This window comes from Panulirus ornatus, chromosome 42 (genome assembly GCF_036320965.1).
Source record: "Panulirus ornatus isolate Po-2019 chromosome 42, ASM3632096v1, whole genome shotgun sequence".
NCBI classification, from domain to species: domain Eukaryota; kingdom Metazoa; phylum Arthropoda; class Malacostraca; order Decapoda; family Palinuridae; genus Panulirus; species Panulirus ornatus.
The window spans coordinates 22,798,836-22,814,291 of NC_092265.1; the positions used below are offsets into that span (position 1 = coordinate 22,798,836).

The 15,456-nt window shown below is 37.9% G+C and overlaps 1 protein-coding gene across 2 annotated transcripts in view; it reads left to right on the forward strand.

Annotated features, from left to right (window-relative positions):
- The window catches only part of LOC139761969 (SCY1-like protein 2), a 39,384-nt gene extending 24,815 nt beyond the window's left edge, over positions 1-14,569 (forward strand). For both annotated transcript variants that reach the window (XM_071686702.1, XM_071686703.1), the window contains exons 13-15: positions 121-194; positions 2,282-2,509; positions 6,295-14,569. In XM_071686702.1, coding sequence (XP_071542803.1) covers positions 121-194; positions 2,282-2,509; positions 6,295-6,979 — 987 coding nt within the window. In that variant the 3' untranslated portion in view covers positions 6,980-14,569. The remainder of the gene's footprint in view (positions 1-120; positions 195-2,281; positions 2,510-6,294) is intronic.
- Positions 14,570-15,456: the final 887 nt, after the last annotated feature.

The following is a 15,456-nucleotide window of genomic DNA, read 5'->3' on the forward strand; positions in this document are numbered from 1 at the left end:
CTGTGGCCATACCCTTAAGGGAGTTTCCAGAGGGAATGGGCATCAGGGATATAGATAGATAGATTAAAGTATGAAATTATCCTGTTGTATTGGTATTTACTTTTATTTTATTTTCTTCAGGATATGATAGAGAAAGTAGAAGCAGAACATAGAACAAAGCTGGACCAACTGAACTCTATAAAGGATGAGCAGAAGTGAGTATGATTTACATGTTATCTGTAAGTTGTTGATAATTTAGCCTCAGGCACATGTGAAAGCACCATCAGAAAAGAAGTGAATGGCTTTGTCAGATGTTATATTTTTACTTCTGTCTTTCTTCTACCTATTGGTAGTCCATTGATCACATTGTACTGCAGCACTATGTGGTGGTTGGCTACTTGTTCTTAGACTTTTCGTGCATCAGCAGTGACTTTTTTGTAACATCTCTGTCTCAAGTTTTCATTTGAATTTTTCCTCTTGTGTACCCATGTTACTTAAACCATGTGTCACTAACAGATAGCAGCTATACTGAATAAGTAATTCCTTAACGTGCATAGTGAATTCTGTTGCAGTTTCTTCACAGATTACTATAGGTTTTTTTTTTGCCTCACCCACGTGTGGACTGCTGGCATTCTGTCCATAAACATACAGTCTCTCCCTGTTGCACATGCCACTTGACAGCATGAAGTTAACTAAAATAATTCCTTGTAACTCTAGATTTTCTTGTGATGAGCGCTGTGTGCTAGCCCTGCCTTTTAGCAAAGTGGTAGGAGCACTGGATAGAAGTAGTTGGTAAGAGCATTAGGTAGGAACATTAGGCAGGCGCCTCTGGAAACACTGTGCTAGAGTTGCCTTTCACCAGTGGCGTGTTAGGAGTGAGGCACTAAAAGCTAAGAAGCAGCACTAAAGTTCACCCAGCAATGTAGACTTGCCATGGCCACCCCTTTGGAAGAGTTCCCAGAGGGAACAGGTGTTAGAGAAATAGACAGATAGATAGGATGTTTATTTCTTTTTTATCATTTAGGTCTATATCTTTTGCTGTACGGTGAGGTAGCTTACAAAAGTCCTTCTCTTGCTTATAGAAGTCCTCTATGTATGATACTCTGTCATTCCAGCTTTTAGTATTCATACCAGTACCTTCCACACCACACATAATTTTCAGTTTTTGCCATGATGTACTTCATGCTTTAGGTTAACAAAGTACTGACTGTAGAATAAGATCCTAAAATTTGCTGTAATAGATGTAATAGACTCACTAAATGTTGATTGTATAGAGCATTATTTGAGCTGAAGGAAAAAAGGAAATGTGCAGCAGTAGCAAAGGCCTTATATCATTTCTCACTCTTCCCATTTTCTCCATCTTTTTTCTTTCATGATTATTTTACAGGTTGTACCTCATTAATCCGGCAACCTTGGGACCTGGCCATTACCGGAACTCAGAAGATGCCGGAAAACAGAAATTAACCTCTTTAAAGGCCCCCGGATGAACGCTCTTACCAGTTACCATTAGCTTGCTTTTATATGTTCCTGCAGCATTGCTTCAACCAAGAATTGTTACTCTATCTTTGGAATCCTTACCCCCAGATGGAGACTTCAGTATCTTGGGCAAGGGTTTTTCGTGGCATATAGGACAAATTCATCAGCATTATACACTTCTTTGGGGGCTATAAGAAATTAACAGGACTGTTAATTAGCTTGGCTGCAGTGTAAACACATTTTGGCACCTTAGCACTGTTAACAGTGCTGCCCTAGTGGCAGATCCACAAACTAATAGTGGCAGATTCAAAATGTGCTGGACAATGGGGGTTTCCGGACCACAGAGCACCAGATTAGAGAGGTACAACCTGTATTTCAGAAACAGACGATTGCATCTTTTTGGAAAAAATCCTCACTTGCACCCTTCATTATTAGTGAACGATGCATATGCTTCTTTTATGTGATAGGAAAACCAGCAGGCAAAACATGTGGAACACATCTCAAACATTGCACATGAAATCTTATCAAATAAGTTGTAAATATGCTTGAATTTTTAGTATATAACTCCAACATGGTTTATCCACATGTGATATATCTTTAATTTGATTTTTTTGATAATGATTGTTTCATTTTGGGTACTTTTCTTCTTTTCATTTGTGTATTGGAAATGGATAAACAAGCAGTGACATTGGGTGTACATTTTTTTCATAATGTTAAGAAGCATACACAAAGTTGATATGATATTTATATACAAAGACTTTTCCTAGTAATACATTTCCTTTTCAGTTTTTAACACTAACCTTTTTTTTTTTATGAATAAATGCAGAGCACTGCAAATGGCAATGCCCACAAATCTGTCTGGAGGCAGCAGCACCAGCAATGGCTCTGTGGTTTCAGCAGTTGATGCAACTACAGACATGTTCTCTGGGATGGGCCTAAGCCAATTTACGGGAGGAGGGTCTAACCAAAAATCACATGCTCCAATACCAAGCACGAACGCGAAGCCTGAAGTTGCTTCAACAGCAACTTCACTCACTATAGAAGACAAACAGCGGTATTTACCAATATTTTCAGTTATATAGTTTAGTATGTTATTTAGTTTGATAATTTTATAGTTTGGGTGATGAAGGAAGTCTTTGAGTGAGGAGTGTCTATGGAATACTGGGCATAGCAAAGCATGGGAGGTAAATCATTTGCTGTTTGCTTATGACATGGCTTTGATGGCACATTCCAGGTGGAAACTTTTGAAGTTAGTGACAGAGTTCCAAATGTTATGTATAAGCCGAGTAAATGTGAACAAAAGTAAGTTAAAGAGGTGCTGCAAGAAGGATATGACATGAAGGGAATGGTTTTTCAGTTTGACATTAGAGAAACTGTTAATCTCCAGTCTTTAAGCAAGAAAACAAGTGGGAGTGGAGGATGACAGTTAGATCACATGGCACTTCTTGTGTTCAAATGGTGTCAAGAGCACCAGGTTTTAAATGCATCTTGCCAAGGTTTGATCCTGGTGAGAAACTTTTTTCACCTTGGCTTGCACTTTAAAAGTTAGAGAGCATGTGGAGAAAGGCCAGTGTCTCTAAGGGAAAGGACTGTTTATGTCTGAGGGCATAATAATCCCACAGGTGCTGTATGGGTCTTAAATGCATAAGAAGGCAAGAGAATGAATATGTTAGAAGTGAAATTATTGAGGATGATATATGGCATGAGAGTTTTGATCATGTTATGATGACAGCATCAGACAGAGTTGTAGCAGTAAGTGCAGTTTGATTGAGGGTCAACTAGGGTACTTTATAATTGTTTGGGCAAGTGGAGAGCTTGAGCATAGAAAGGCTGACTTAGGGAATCTGTGTATCAGTTGATGAATAAGGGGTAGACTAAAAGGGAGATAAAGATGGAGTGATGGAGGCTTTTCAGTATTTGGGCCAGAACATTCAGGATAGCGAGAGGCTTGCATTGGATATAATGAATTGGGTCAGTATGATATATTGTATTGGGTTGATATACTGTCATAGAGCAGAGTCAGGGAAAGCAAGCTGCTATTTAGGAAGAACAAGGTATTGTACTATATAGACCATTTCTATATACAGCCTTTTATTTTTTTGTTTGTTACTATGCTTTTTGGTTGGTATCTTTACATAAGTGCATGGACATCTAATCCAAACTGATGAGAAATCCATGTGCATAAGTTTGGTTATGTTTACTGTAAGATCTACAGTCAGGTTTGCTGTTTTTAGCATAGGAATGTACCTTTTAAGTGTTGCTATCATATTAGTATTTTCTGTCTCTTACCAACTTGGTTACCTTGCAAATGTTACAAAGACTGATTGAACCTAGTATGACATTGAAAGAAATCAGTTAACATCTGAATGCTTCCATTTAGAAGTTGATGGTAGGATGAGGTGCTTGATGTAGGTAGAGTCTGGTTTTGAAGTGGATATGATAGAAAATAACCCAGGTTTTGATGTCAAAAGTGACATCCATGAGACATAACATTTTTTGTGGTATCTTAGCACTCTCATGATGACGTGGTTCACCCGTGCATGTGTTCTTCATCCATCATGCTTGTCTCACCTAAAAGAAAATGATTTGGGGAAGTAGGATAATGCCACATTGAAATAACAGTATTCATTGCATATGGGTATTAAATAGAAGCTATCAACAACCTGATATCTCTCTCACTGTTGCACTGAGTGGCTTTGCAGAGCAGTAGCACTCACTGTCCCTGCAAGGCAAAGACTTCCATGTGTTATATCTGTAATACTGATCTGTCTTTCTGTATTCAGATTTCAACATTGAGTTTTGTTCATTGTTTCTTTTATTGCAATAATTTTCAGAATTTTAGGTATGTATCCCAGTAGGTTACATATAGCTATCACTAAAATAGTGTTGATTGTAAGAAATAAATGTCATAGTAGAGGAAACTGCACACATATTTGATCTTTCAAATATTTTCAAGAGATCATGCAATTAGAATACTGGTTTACCCAAAACAAAATGTATACATCTCCACAGAAATCCACTGTCACCCTCTTAACTTTTGACAGACATGAATCCAACTCGGACCTTCCCATCACCCAGAATGGTCAGTCTCTCTTACTCAGCCAAACTTCAACCATCATATGACATGCAAATGACTTACATTCTCCACACCAGAAACCTCAGCACAAAGGCCATAAACAAAATAAACACCCTCAAGAACACTTATCACTACCAGAAATTGACTAGAAAAAGAATCCCACAGTATCCTCTGATATTTCATCTGTTTAATTTATGGCCCACTCGCTTGGCTATCCACCTTGTGTAAACCAAATATAACAAAGCTGCAAATCACACAAGACAGAGCACACTCAAGACAAACAGTGGCTGCCTAAAAAGCACAAATGTTCAGCACCTGCACAGCGAAACAAAATTGTTTTAATATAGTCTCAGCTCTGTGCGATCAGTGCTCATTTCTATTAAGCAACATCAGTTAGTCTTTTCCAGCCAAACCTCTTTATACCTAGCCACCAACTCCCAAGTAGAATGAAAACCTTTTGCCGTCTTCACACTTCAGCAGCCTCCATAAACAGATCCTACCCCTCTTCCAACAAACACAACATTGACTAATCATACATACGCCAGAAAGACTCGCAAAAAGATATAGTAATCTCCTACATGTGATTACTTATTTGCCACAGTTGCTGACATGGCACCAGCAAAAACATGCCCCAGTCTTGGCCATCATTGGTTAACAGTTATTATGAGGAGCTCAGAAAAGAATGTAGAAGAAATTGATTTAACTCCTCGGATGTCTTTAAACCTAGCTGTCAAAGTTGGAAAGGTTAAACAAAGAGGGAAAGACAAAAGAAGATTGATAATACCATAGATTCACAGTCTGATGAAAGAACAGCTGATCTCCATACCAAAACTATGGGAAGCAACAGCCATGGTTGCTCGTGAGTCCTGGTAGCTAGGACACAGACTGCCCCCAAAAGTAGTGGCTGAAATAGCACTTGAAAAAAAAAAAAAGCAGCAGCACTGTGGTGGACAGAAAGGGAAGATTTAAGAAAAGGGGCAAAAAACTGTTAATAAGACAGAATACTTTTGATTCTACTCTGGTTTAGACAAGTGTAAGAATAGCCACTCATTCCTTTGAAGCAGCTCTAAACCACTCCCAACTGCCATTTCTCAAGTAGGAATTGAAAGCTTATTCCTGGCTCACACTTCAGTAGCCAGTACTAATTGATCACCACTCTCTTAACAAACACAACTTGACAAAACATACATAATCCATAATGACACAAAAAAGCATTAAGCAACTACTTTCCCAACCTATTATTAAACTCCACTCCTCCAGAAAACACCCATCTGAAATTACACTCCTCAGGCACATATGAGTTATGCTGTCTGAGATGTGTTCTAGACACAACGTCTCTCAGATGCAACATATTACATGACTTCTCATGTCAAAGATTTAACTTCCATACTGAAGACTAAACAGTCCATAACTGTCCTCTGCTCATCCCATACAGACATCAAGGTCACAGTGGCCCAGGAGTTGGATTACAGTATTTCATAACTGAGTTTACTTTTGACACTATACATTTCATGTTCAACATACGAATTAAAACATAAATATCTAAGACTTACTGAAGTTTCTGTTATCTGCACTTGTTTGCAAATGTAATAAAGTTCGCAGGAATATTAATGAAATGTTAAACAGTTGTTTTGACATTTTTGAGAAACTTTCAGTAAATTCATGTGCTTATATTGAAACTTGATGTATGTAAATGCTTCACTCTCTGATTATAGTTGCTTAGAATTTTAGGTTCAACAGACTAATTGATATTTATGTATCAGGATGGTTAAGGAACAAGGATTACAAGACAGCCTTCGAAAGCAACCTCCTCTTCTTCCATCACCTCCACCTCCTTCCAGCAGTATAAAAAAACCAGCAGTGAATCCAGTTTCTCATAGCAATGCCTCAGCACTTTCATCAGCAACATCAATGCCTCATAACCTTACTTCATCATTAATTAGCTCCAACTTGAATATGATGACCAGTCAGTCCAGCCAGTCTGCTTTAACATCAAGAAATGCCCAGCAGGGAGTAGCAGCAGCATCAGGGAATTCACCTGTAGGTCAAGGTATAATGAATAATGTAAGCAACAGTAGTATAAACTATGGAGGAAGACCAGGGGAAGTATCAGGCATGGTTTCGAGTGGAAATGTGTTTCAACCTGTAGGAATTAATTCTTGGGTGAATCAGGCTCCTACTCAAAATACAAGAATGCAAACTTCAAATTTATCAGCATTTGATAACCTGCTTCCTTCACAGCCAAGACCAATGAGTATGAATCAGATGATGCACAGTACTACAATGAACAATACAGCCAGTCCAAATATGATGGCTCCAACTTCTTTGAACGCTTTTGGTTCAGTGATGTCTCCCATGCAGACAATGAACACTTCATCTCTCTCAGCACTGTCAAAGTCTGAAGTTAAACCATTGAGTTCATCAGATATCAATGATCTTCTCAGCTGAAACAGATAAATCATATGAAATACTATTCACATAAAATTTAGAAATGATAAAGGTGAAGTTGTGATGATTTTTGTTGTGTTTAGTATCTTCTTTAATTAAATATCATTACCTTTCTGATCATAATCATCATAACCATTTAAGAAGTGTCTTCTCTTGATGTATTAGTGATTACTATCTCCAAGTTAAGCAAATGTTGATCTAAAAAGAGGATGAAATAGTCAGCTCACTGCTTAGGGTGTCAGAATAATCAACATGTACATCACTGCTAACAGCACTCCAAATAGATTTGCTTTTTTTCTCTCATTGAATTGCTGTTTTGTTTCAGTTATGCTTGATTAGCAGTGAATGTACTGTTTGTAGAATGAAATATGTGATATTGTATCTTGGTTTCAGTTAATGAAATTAGCCTTGTTTACAAATAAGATTTTAGAAAACTATATGTGTTATAGGAAAAATTGTTATATTTTTTATATAGGAAAATATTTAGTAAGTGAAGCAAATTTTATCATTAAAGAATGTTTTGATGGATGTATGTGGTAAAGGGATGTTCCCCGGTTCCACTTGAATGAAGTTAAAAGGAGTAGTCTCGTCAAGGAACTTTCCACTTCAGAGGAGTTTGTCATTTTTTAGAAACTGATTTTATGACAGCTATAAAGCTGCATGATCCACATGAAAGGGGTTTTGGGGTTACATAATTGAAATTGAATTTTGCAGTAAAGGTTTATATTTTTTCTTAAATCTATCGAAATACACAAGAGGGGAATCTGAACATGTTTAGATTGTAGGGCATTTTGATAACTTCCTATATATATATTATTATTTTTTTTATATTTTGCTTTGTCGCTGTCTCTTGCATTAGTGAGGTAGCGCAAGGAAACAGACGAAAGAATGGCCCAACCCGCCCACATACACATGTATATACATACACGTCCACACACACAAATATACATACCTATACATCTCAATGTACACATATATATACACACACAGACATATACATATATACACATGTACATACTTCATACTGTCTGTGAATCATAGGGTAGAGGAGGGGGCGAAAATTCTGGGAGCATTGAAGAATGTTTGGAAGTCGAGAACATTATCTCTGAAAGCAAAAATGGGTATGTTTGAAGGAATAGTGGTTCCAACAATGTTGTATGGTTGCCATGCGTGGGCTATGGATATAGTTGTGCGCAGGAGGGTGGATGTGCTGGAAATGAGATGTTTGAGGACAATATGTGGTGTGAGGTGGTTTGATTGAGTAAGGAATGTAAGGGTAAGAGATATATGTGGAAATAAAAAGAGTGTGGTTGAGAGAGCAGAAGAGGGTGTTTTGAAATGGTTTGGTCACATGGAGAGAATGAGTAAGGAAAGATTGACCAAGAGGATATATGTGTCAGAGTTGGAGGGAATGAGGAGAAGTGGGAGACCAAATTCAAGGTGGAAAGATGGAGTGAAAAAGATTTTGAGTGATCGGGGCCTGAACATGCAGGAGGGTGAAAGGCGTGCAAGGAATAGAGTGAATTGGAACCATGTGGTATACCGGGGTCGACGTGCTGTCAATGGATTGAACCAGGGCATGCGAAGCGTCTGGGGTAAACCATGGAAAGCTGTGTAGGTATGTATATTTGCGTGTGTGGACGTATGTATATACATGTGTATGGGGGTGGGTTGGGCCATTTCTTTCGTCTGTTTCCTTGCGCTACCTCGCAAATGCGGGAGACAGCGACAAAGCAAAAAAAAAAAAATATATATATATATAGACAGCAACAAAGTATAATAAATAAAATAGATATTTTTTTTTTTTCTTTTTCTTTCTTTTAAACTATTCGCCATTTCCCGCGTTAGCGAGGTAGCATTAAGAACAGAGGACTGGGCCTTTGAGGGAATACCCTCACCTGGCCCAATTCTCTGTTCCTTCTTTTGGAAAATTAAAAAAAAAAAAAAACAGACGAAAGAATGGCCCAACCCACCCACATACACATTATACATAAACGCCCACACACGCACATAAGCATACCTATACATTTCAACGTATACATACATATACATACACAGACATATGCATATATACACATGTACATATATTACATACATGCTGCCTTCATTTATTCCCACCGCCATCCCACCACACATGAAATGCCCCCCCCCTCCTCCCGCGTTTGCTTGAGGTAGCACTAGGAAAAGACAACAAAGGCTACATTTGTTCACACTCAGTTTCTAGCTATCATGTGCAATATATTTTTTCTTTTCTTCGTCTTTCTTTTCGTAAATATTTGTCATTTCCCATGTGAGCAAGGTAGTGGCAAGAACAGATGACAGAGCCTTAGAGGGAAAAATCCTCACTTAGCTACCCCTCACTTCAACAAGATAGCGCCAGAAAGACAGACAATAAAGGCCACATTTGTTCACTGTCTCTAGCTATCATGTGTAATGCACTGAAACCACAGTTCCTTGTCCACATCCAGGCTCCACAGTCCTTTCCATGGTTTACCCCAAATGTTTCACATGCCCTTGTCCAGTCCACTGTCAGCACATTGATCCTGGTGTACCACATCATTCCAATTCACTCTATTCCTTGCGTGCCTCTCACCCTCCTATAAGTTCTGGGCCTGATCGCTCAAAATCTTTTTCGCTCCATCCTTCCTCCTCCAACTTAGGCTTCTGCTTCTCCTTATTTCCGCCACCTCTGACACTTATATCCTCTTTGTCGACCTATCCTCACTCATTCTCTCCATATGTCCGAACCATTTCAACACACCCTCTTCTGCTCTCTCAACCATGCTCTTTTTATTACCAAGCATCTCTCTTTCTCTTTCATTACTTACTCAATCAAACCACCACACACCACATATTGTCCTCAAGCATTATATTTCCAACTCATCCATCCTCCTCTGTACAACCCCATCTATAGCCCATTCCTCACAACCACATAATATTGTTGGAACCACTATTCCTTCAAACATATCCTTATGGGAAGAGGAGAAAGAATACTGCCCATGTATTCCCTTAATGTTGTAGAAGGTGACTAAGAGTGGAAGGTGTTACAAGTATATGGTTTGGGAAGAAAGTCATTAAAAGCAGTAAGATTTCATCAAGAAAGTAAGGCATGTGCAGGAATAGGAAGAGAGAAGGGTGAGAGTTTCAGGTGATAGTTCAAGGGAGTGATTCCACCGTGGCTGATCATCCTGTTGATGATAGGGCTTAAAGAGATGATTCATGTTTGTTTTCAAATGACATGGCTTGGGCGGCAGACTTGAGTGAAAAGCTGTGGAAGGTGGTGTGAGCTTAGGAGAGTGTATAAAAGTTGGAAGTTAAGAGTTAATATGAATGAGTAAGGTTATCAGGTTTAGCAGGGAAGAGAGGTAGGTTGGTTGGCGTGTTAGTTTGAGTGGAGTGAATTTGGAGGAATTGAGGCATTTTAGATACTTGGTAGTGGACATGGCAGTGGATGTAAATACAAAAGCTAAAGTGAACCATATGATGGGTTAAAGGGCATAGTTCGTTGGTGCATTGAGAAGTGTATGGAAAAAGAGATCACTGTCTGTAGGTGAAAAGATAGGTATGTGTGATGGCATAGAAGTCCCAACAGTGCTCTATGGGTGTGACATATGGGCCATAAATAATAATTATGGAGTAGGATAGATGTGTTGAAAATGAAATACTTAGGACAAGGTATGATGTCAGGAGAATTGATCAAGTAACAAATGGAGGGGTACCTATCTACCTTTCTACCTTCCTGCTTACCTCCCTATGATGAGACTTACAAGGCTGCAGGGCTAGCTTATTGTGAGTGGTTGTAAGGAGAGTGTGAAAGTGTTGAAAAGGGTATGCAGAAATGGTTTGGACATAGGGAGAAGGTGAGTGAGAAGAGGCTGTCTAAGGGGATATAATTGTCAGTAAAGGAGGGAACAAGGAGGAGAAGGAAACCCAGGATGAGATGGAAGGGTGGAGTGAAAGATACTTTGGGTGATTGAGGCCAAAATGTGCAAGGGGTTGTGTGGCTTACATAGGATAGAACAAATTAAAGCAGTGTGGTATACAGGGGACAATGATCTGTCGTTGGGCCAAAGCGAGTCACATGAAGCAGTAGGGGAAACCACTGAGAGGTCTGTGAGGCTTGGCTGTGGATTAGGGGTCCCATTTTCAGTGCATTATTTATAACAGCTAGAGAGTGGATGTTCTCCCTTGGTTGCCCCTCTCATTGCTAGTTATTTTGACCATTGATCCTTTCGCTATTAGTTATAATGACTGCTACTGCTGTGAAGTGAGATATTTGTCACTACCTTGCTGACATGGCAAATAGTGAATAAGTATGAAAAAATATATGTTCATATTTATTATACTTGAGTGCTGTCTCCCGTGTTTGTGAGGTATATATATATATATATATATATATATATATATATATATATATATATATATATATATATATATATATATATATTTTTTTTTTTTTTTTTGTTTAATCTTTGCTACTGAATGAAATAAGAAATCAGTGCATGTACATTTGTTATTTCATATCACGGTTATTATAATTTCTGAATATATCCCTGGGGATAGGGGAGAAAGAATACTTCCCACGTATTCCCTGCGTGTCGTAGAAGGCGACTAAAAGGGAAGGGAGCGGGGGGCTGGAAATCCTCCCCTCTCGTTTTTTTTAATTTTCCAAAAGAAGGAACAGAGAAGGGGGCCAAGTGAGGATGTTCCCTCAAAGGCTCAGTCCTCTGTTCTTAACGCTACCTCGCTAATGCGGGAAATGGCGAATAGTATGAAAGAAAGAAAAAGAATATAAAGGTTATTCTTTCAAGTTTAAAACAATTGCACAAGACATGGTAAATATGTAATTAAGATGTTTAACACATTCCATTGAACTAAATTTCACTTTTTGTACAGGTGAAATTCTAGTCATATTTTTATTTAGAGATCTTTTCTATTTTCCATGAAAGATAAATATGTAAATGGATCCTCAAATCTCTGTTATTTTTATTATTGTGCCCTTCAATATGCTGGTTCTAACTGTACTCAATAAACTTAATACTTTAAGATTTATATTGAGAGGCAGTTATTTGTGATTGTATGCAGTAATATGCATATATTTTTCCTGTGAATATTCATCAGTTATGGTAATATATCCTGCATCAAAACTTTATATATGTGTATAAAAACTCTCTTTGCCTATTCATCTATTATCATTGAATATTTTCCAGTTCCAAAGGGTAGATCAGGTACATACAGTCTTAAATCACTAATACACAAGTGAAACATGAGATTCACCATGTTTTTTATTTTCTACTTTATAAAGTAAATTAAAGCTAGCATCCCACTTGCATGATCTCTGTGCACAAAGCACCTCCATTTCATTCAATCCCAAATAATTTTTGACATCATTTGAAATATCTGTAGACTTAACCAGTTTTTTTGACACATTTGTCCATCTCTTCTGTGGACTGCCCTTCTCCAGCTGTACTACTGTGTGTCATATCATCAAGCATGCCAGTTTGTCATATATTTTACATGACTATCAAAAAGGCATTCACCTATATGCCATTCTCTTGATTTCTTCATGTAACATATTCTCCCCACATGTTCATTCTCTTAATTCCAACTATAAGTGTTGCTGGACTCTGCCTGCCTGTGGTTACACCATGTGTGAAAAGTTACTAACAGTGAGGCTGTATCATTGTCTGTTGATGAAATAAAGAGCAGTCTTGTTAACAAACTTCTCATTCCAAAGGAGGTAGTGCCGCCTTGGGGCTTCAGGAGCTCATGGAAAAGGGGGTCCTGGAGTAACACCAGCATCTTTTTGAGAAGTAGGTCCCCAGGCTGGTTTAATGATAACGATTCCAACTGTACAGAAGAAGCCGTTCATCTCCACTGCTCTTATTTTTTTGTATCTTTCCTGCCCTTTATATATTTTGGTTTAATAGCCATGCATCGTGGTTGGGACAAGCCTTTTCCGTACAAGATTTTTGCTTACTATTCTTAGATTTTGCCATTTATCAGAACTTTCTGTGCATCTTCATTTTTTCCCTTGCAAGACTCTACTTTCTACTTCACCTTTTCCACTATTATCCATAGTGAACTTTACTTCCTTAACTCATTAACAGCATCTAATTCCTCACCATTCAGTCCTACCTCTTTCAGAGACTAAAGTTTTTCTTTAGTCATATCCTTTTTCAGCATGTATAAATCTTGAGTGCGAGATAAAGCAATAGAAAATCCCAGAACTTATATTTGTTAATGTGTAATTCCTTTTTACCTTGAGTTGGATCAGTTGCATAAAATCACACAGCCCATTTACAAGCATACTCAAGATGTAATTGATATGATGGAGTCTTATTAAAGTACTTTAAAGTTGTGCCCATAGCTCAGCAAGTAGAGTTCTTTGTTTTGAAATGTAATCTCATTCACTCTTCATTTTTTTTTGTAAACTTTAAATGCTTAAGTACAGAGCATGCCTTGAGATATTCTTAGACCTCAACAGCTTATTCTCTAAATCTGTCCGTTTCATACAGATTCCTCCTGTCTCCTGTGGCTTCAACAATTTTACCTAATGTACTCATACACATACTTTCATTTATCCTACATTTTGTTTTGTTATACCTTCACCCACACCCCTTTCTGATGACTCCCTTTAATTATGGGAAAAGTCCTCTCTTTCAGTAATTTTAAACTCTGAATTCTCCAGTGTAACTGTAAGTTCTTTCATTGATAACTTGTTCCTGATAACTTTACAGAACAACTTGCAAATTTCATTTATCTTGTCCACACAGATTTGTGAAGTCCCTGTGACCCTTTGATCTTCCTTCCTTCTTATTCGAAATGTATTCTTTCCTCTCATATCTATTTAAATCTTACCTGTGTGTTATGGCATCTGTATCTTCTCCGGAGAATGTCTCTGTTTTTCTTAGCCTTTTGACCTTATTTTAACTACATCACTCTTTTTATCGTTCCCTCCCTTCTCCATCACCCACTGTTGGTACCTGGGTTGGGCCAGTAAACTTTCAAAATGATCTATTAATACTGATTTGGGAAGTGTAGTAATTGAGTTTAGTTAACCCATCTTTTTAAACTTAACTAGTCAAGTTGATTTTAAGTTAACTAATTAAGTTAGTCAGTTAATTTTACATTCTTGGAAGAAGTACACAGAACCATTTTATTTGTAAATAATTATGGTGTTGAAATGCTTGTTCTTTTGTAAAGTTAATTGTTATATTTGTTGGTGAGTGTGTGTCTGTTTGATAAGGACCATCTGTTTCTCTGCATTAGGATCATCTAATTCTCTGAGGTAACACCGTTTACAAAATTTTATGGATGCATAAGTTTGAGCTTGTATATGGCTGTGTTGTCTCAACAATTGAAGGTGTTGGTCCCCCTAAAGGAATATCTTTGCAAAATAATGTCAACAAAGAAATGTTTTCCTATACGTTATGTTTTATTTGTATTTCTTATTTAAATTGCCAGAACTCAATACATCAAGATGCTGTTTGTTGGAAACCTAAGTGAGAAATACTTTAAGACACTGCACTGCATGGCAAATTTTAGTGTGCCCTATACCCATGCTCCATAATTAAAAAGTCTTTCATTCTTTTTTCTTTCATACATATTCACCATTTCCCTTGTTAGTATGGTAGCGTTAAGAACAGAGGACTGAGCTATAGAGGGAATATCCTCACTTGGTCCATTATCTGTTCCTTCTTTTGGAAAATTAAAAATGAGAGGAGAGGATTTTCAGCCCCCCTGCTCCCTCCCCTTTTAGTCACCTTCTACAACATGCAAGGAATATGTGGGAAGTATTCTTTCTCCCCTGTCCCCAAGGATGAATTAAAAAAAAGTTTTAAAGAAATATGATTTTTTTTTTTACATGTGCTTATTTCTTGAGTTTACAGAACAGAAGGATCTCAAACCTATCATTTTTCAGCCTGTTATGGTCTGATTGGAAGGTTTTGCCAAAAACAGATCATAGATTCATAACTGGAGAGGATGATGTTCATTTAATGCTAGACAACGAGAACAAGATGTGGATACTTACCAGCAACAGTTTCCTGTACGTAAGAATATCATGTTTAGGATCCAAGTTAGGCTAGTGGAGGTAGTCATCCACTTCCTGTTGTGCTGATGTTTCTAAAGTTTGGGAGTAAACGGTAGGAAAGTGTGAGAACAGGTGACTGCACTTTGCTGTTAGTGGCTGGGTGACATCATATTGAGAATACCTGGGCTTATATGATGATGCTTTAGACTTGAATGTGGTGATGGTCCTCCTCTTTCGAGAGTTGGTGGCCCATGTAAGATTGTTACAGCAAGATGGTATTCCAACAGGCCCAGGTAGAAGAAAAGCACATCTTGAAATTTGTAAGAACTACTACAAGCTTGGTGTTGTGCTTTCCAGCACAGGTGGTGAGTAAGGATTCTATTTCATTAATGCTATGACCACCCTCTCCTGTGAATACCTCTTCAAAGGTCTCCTACACCTT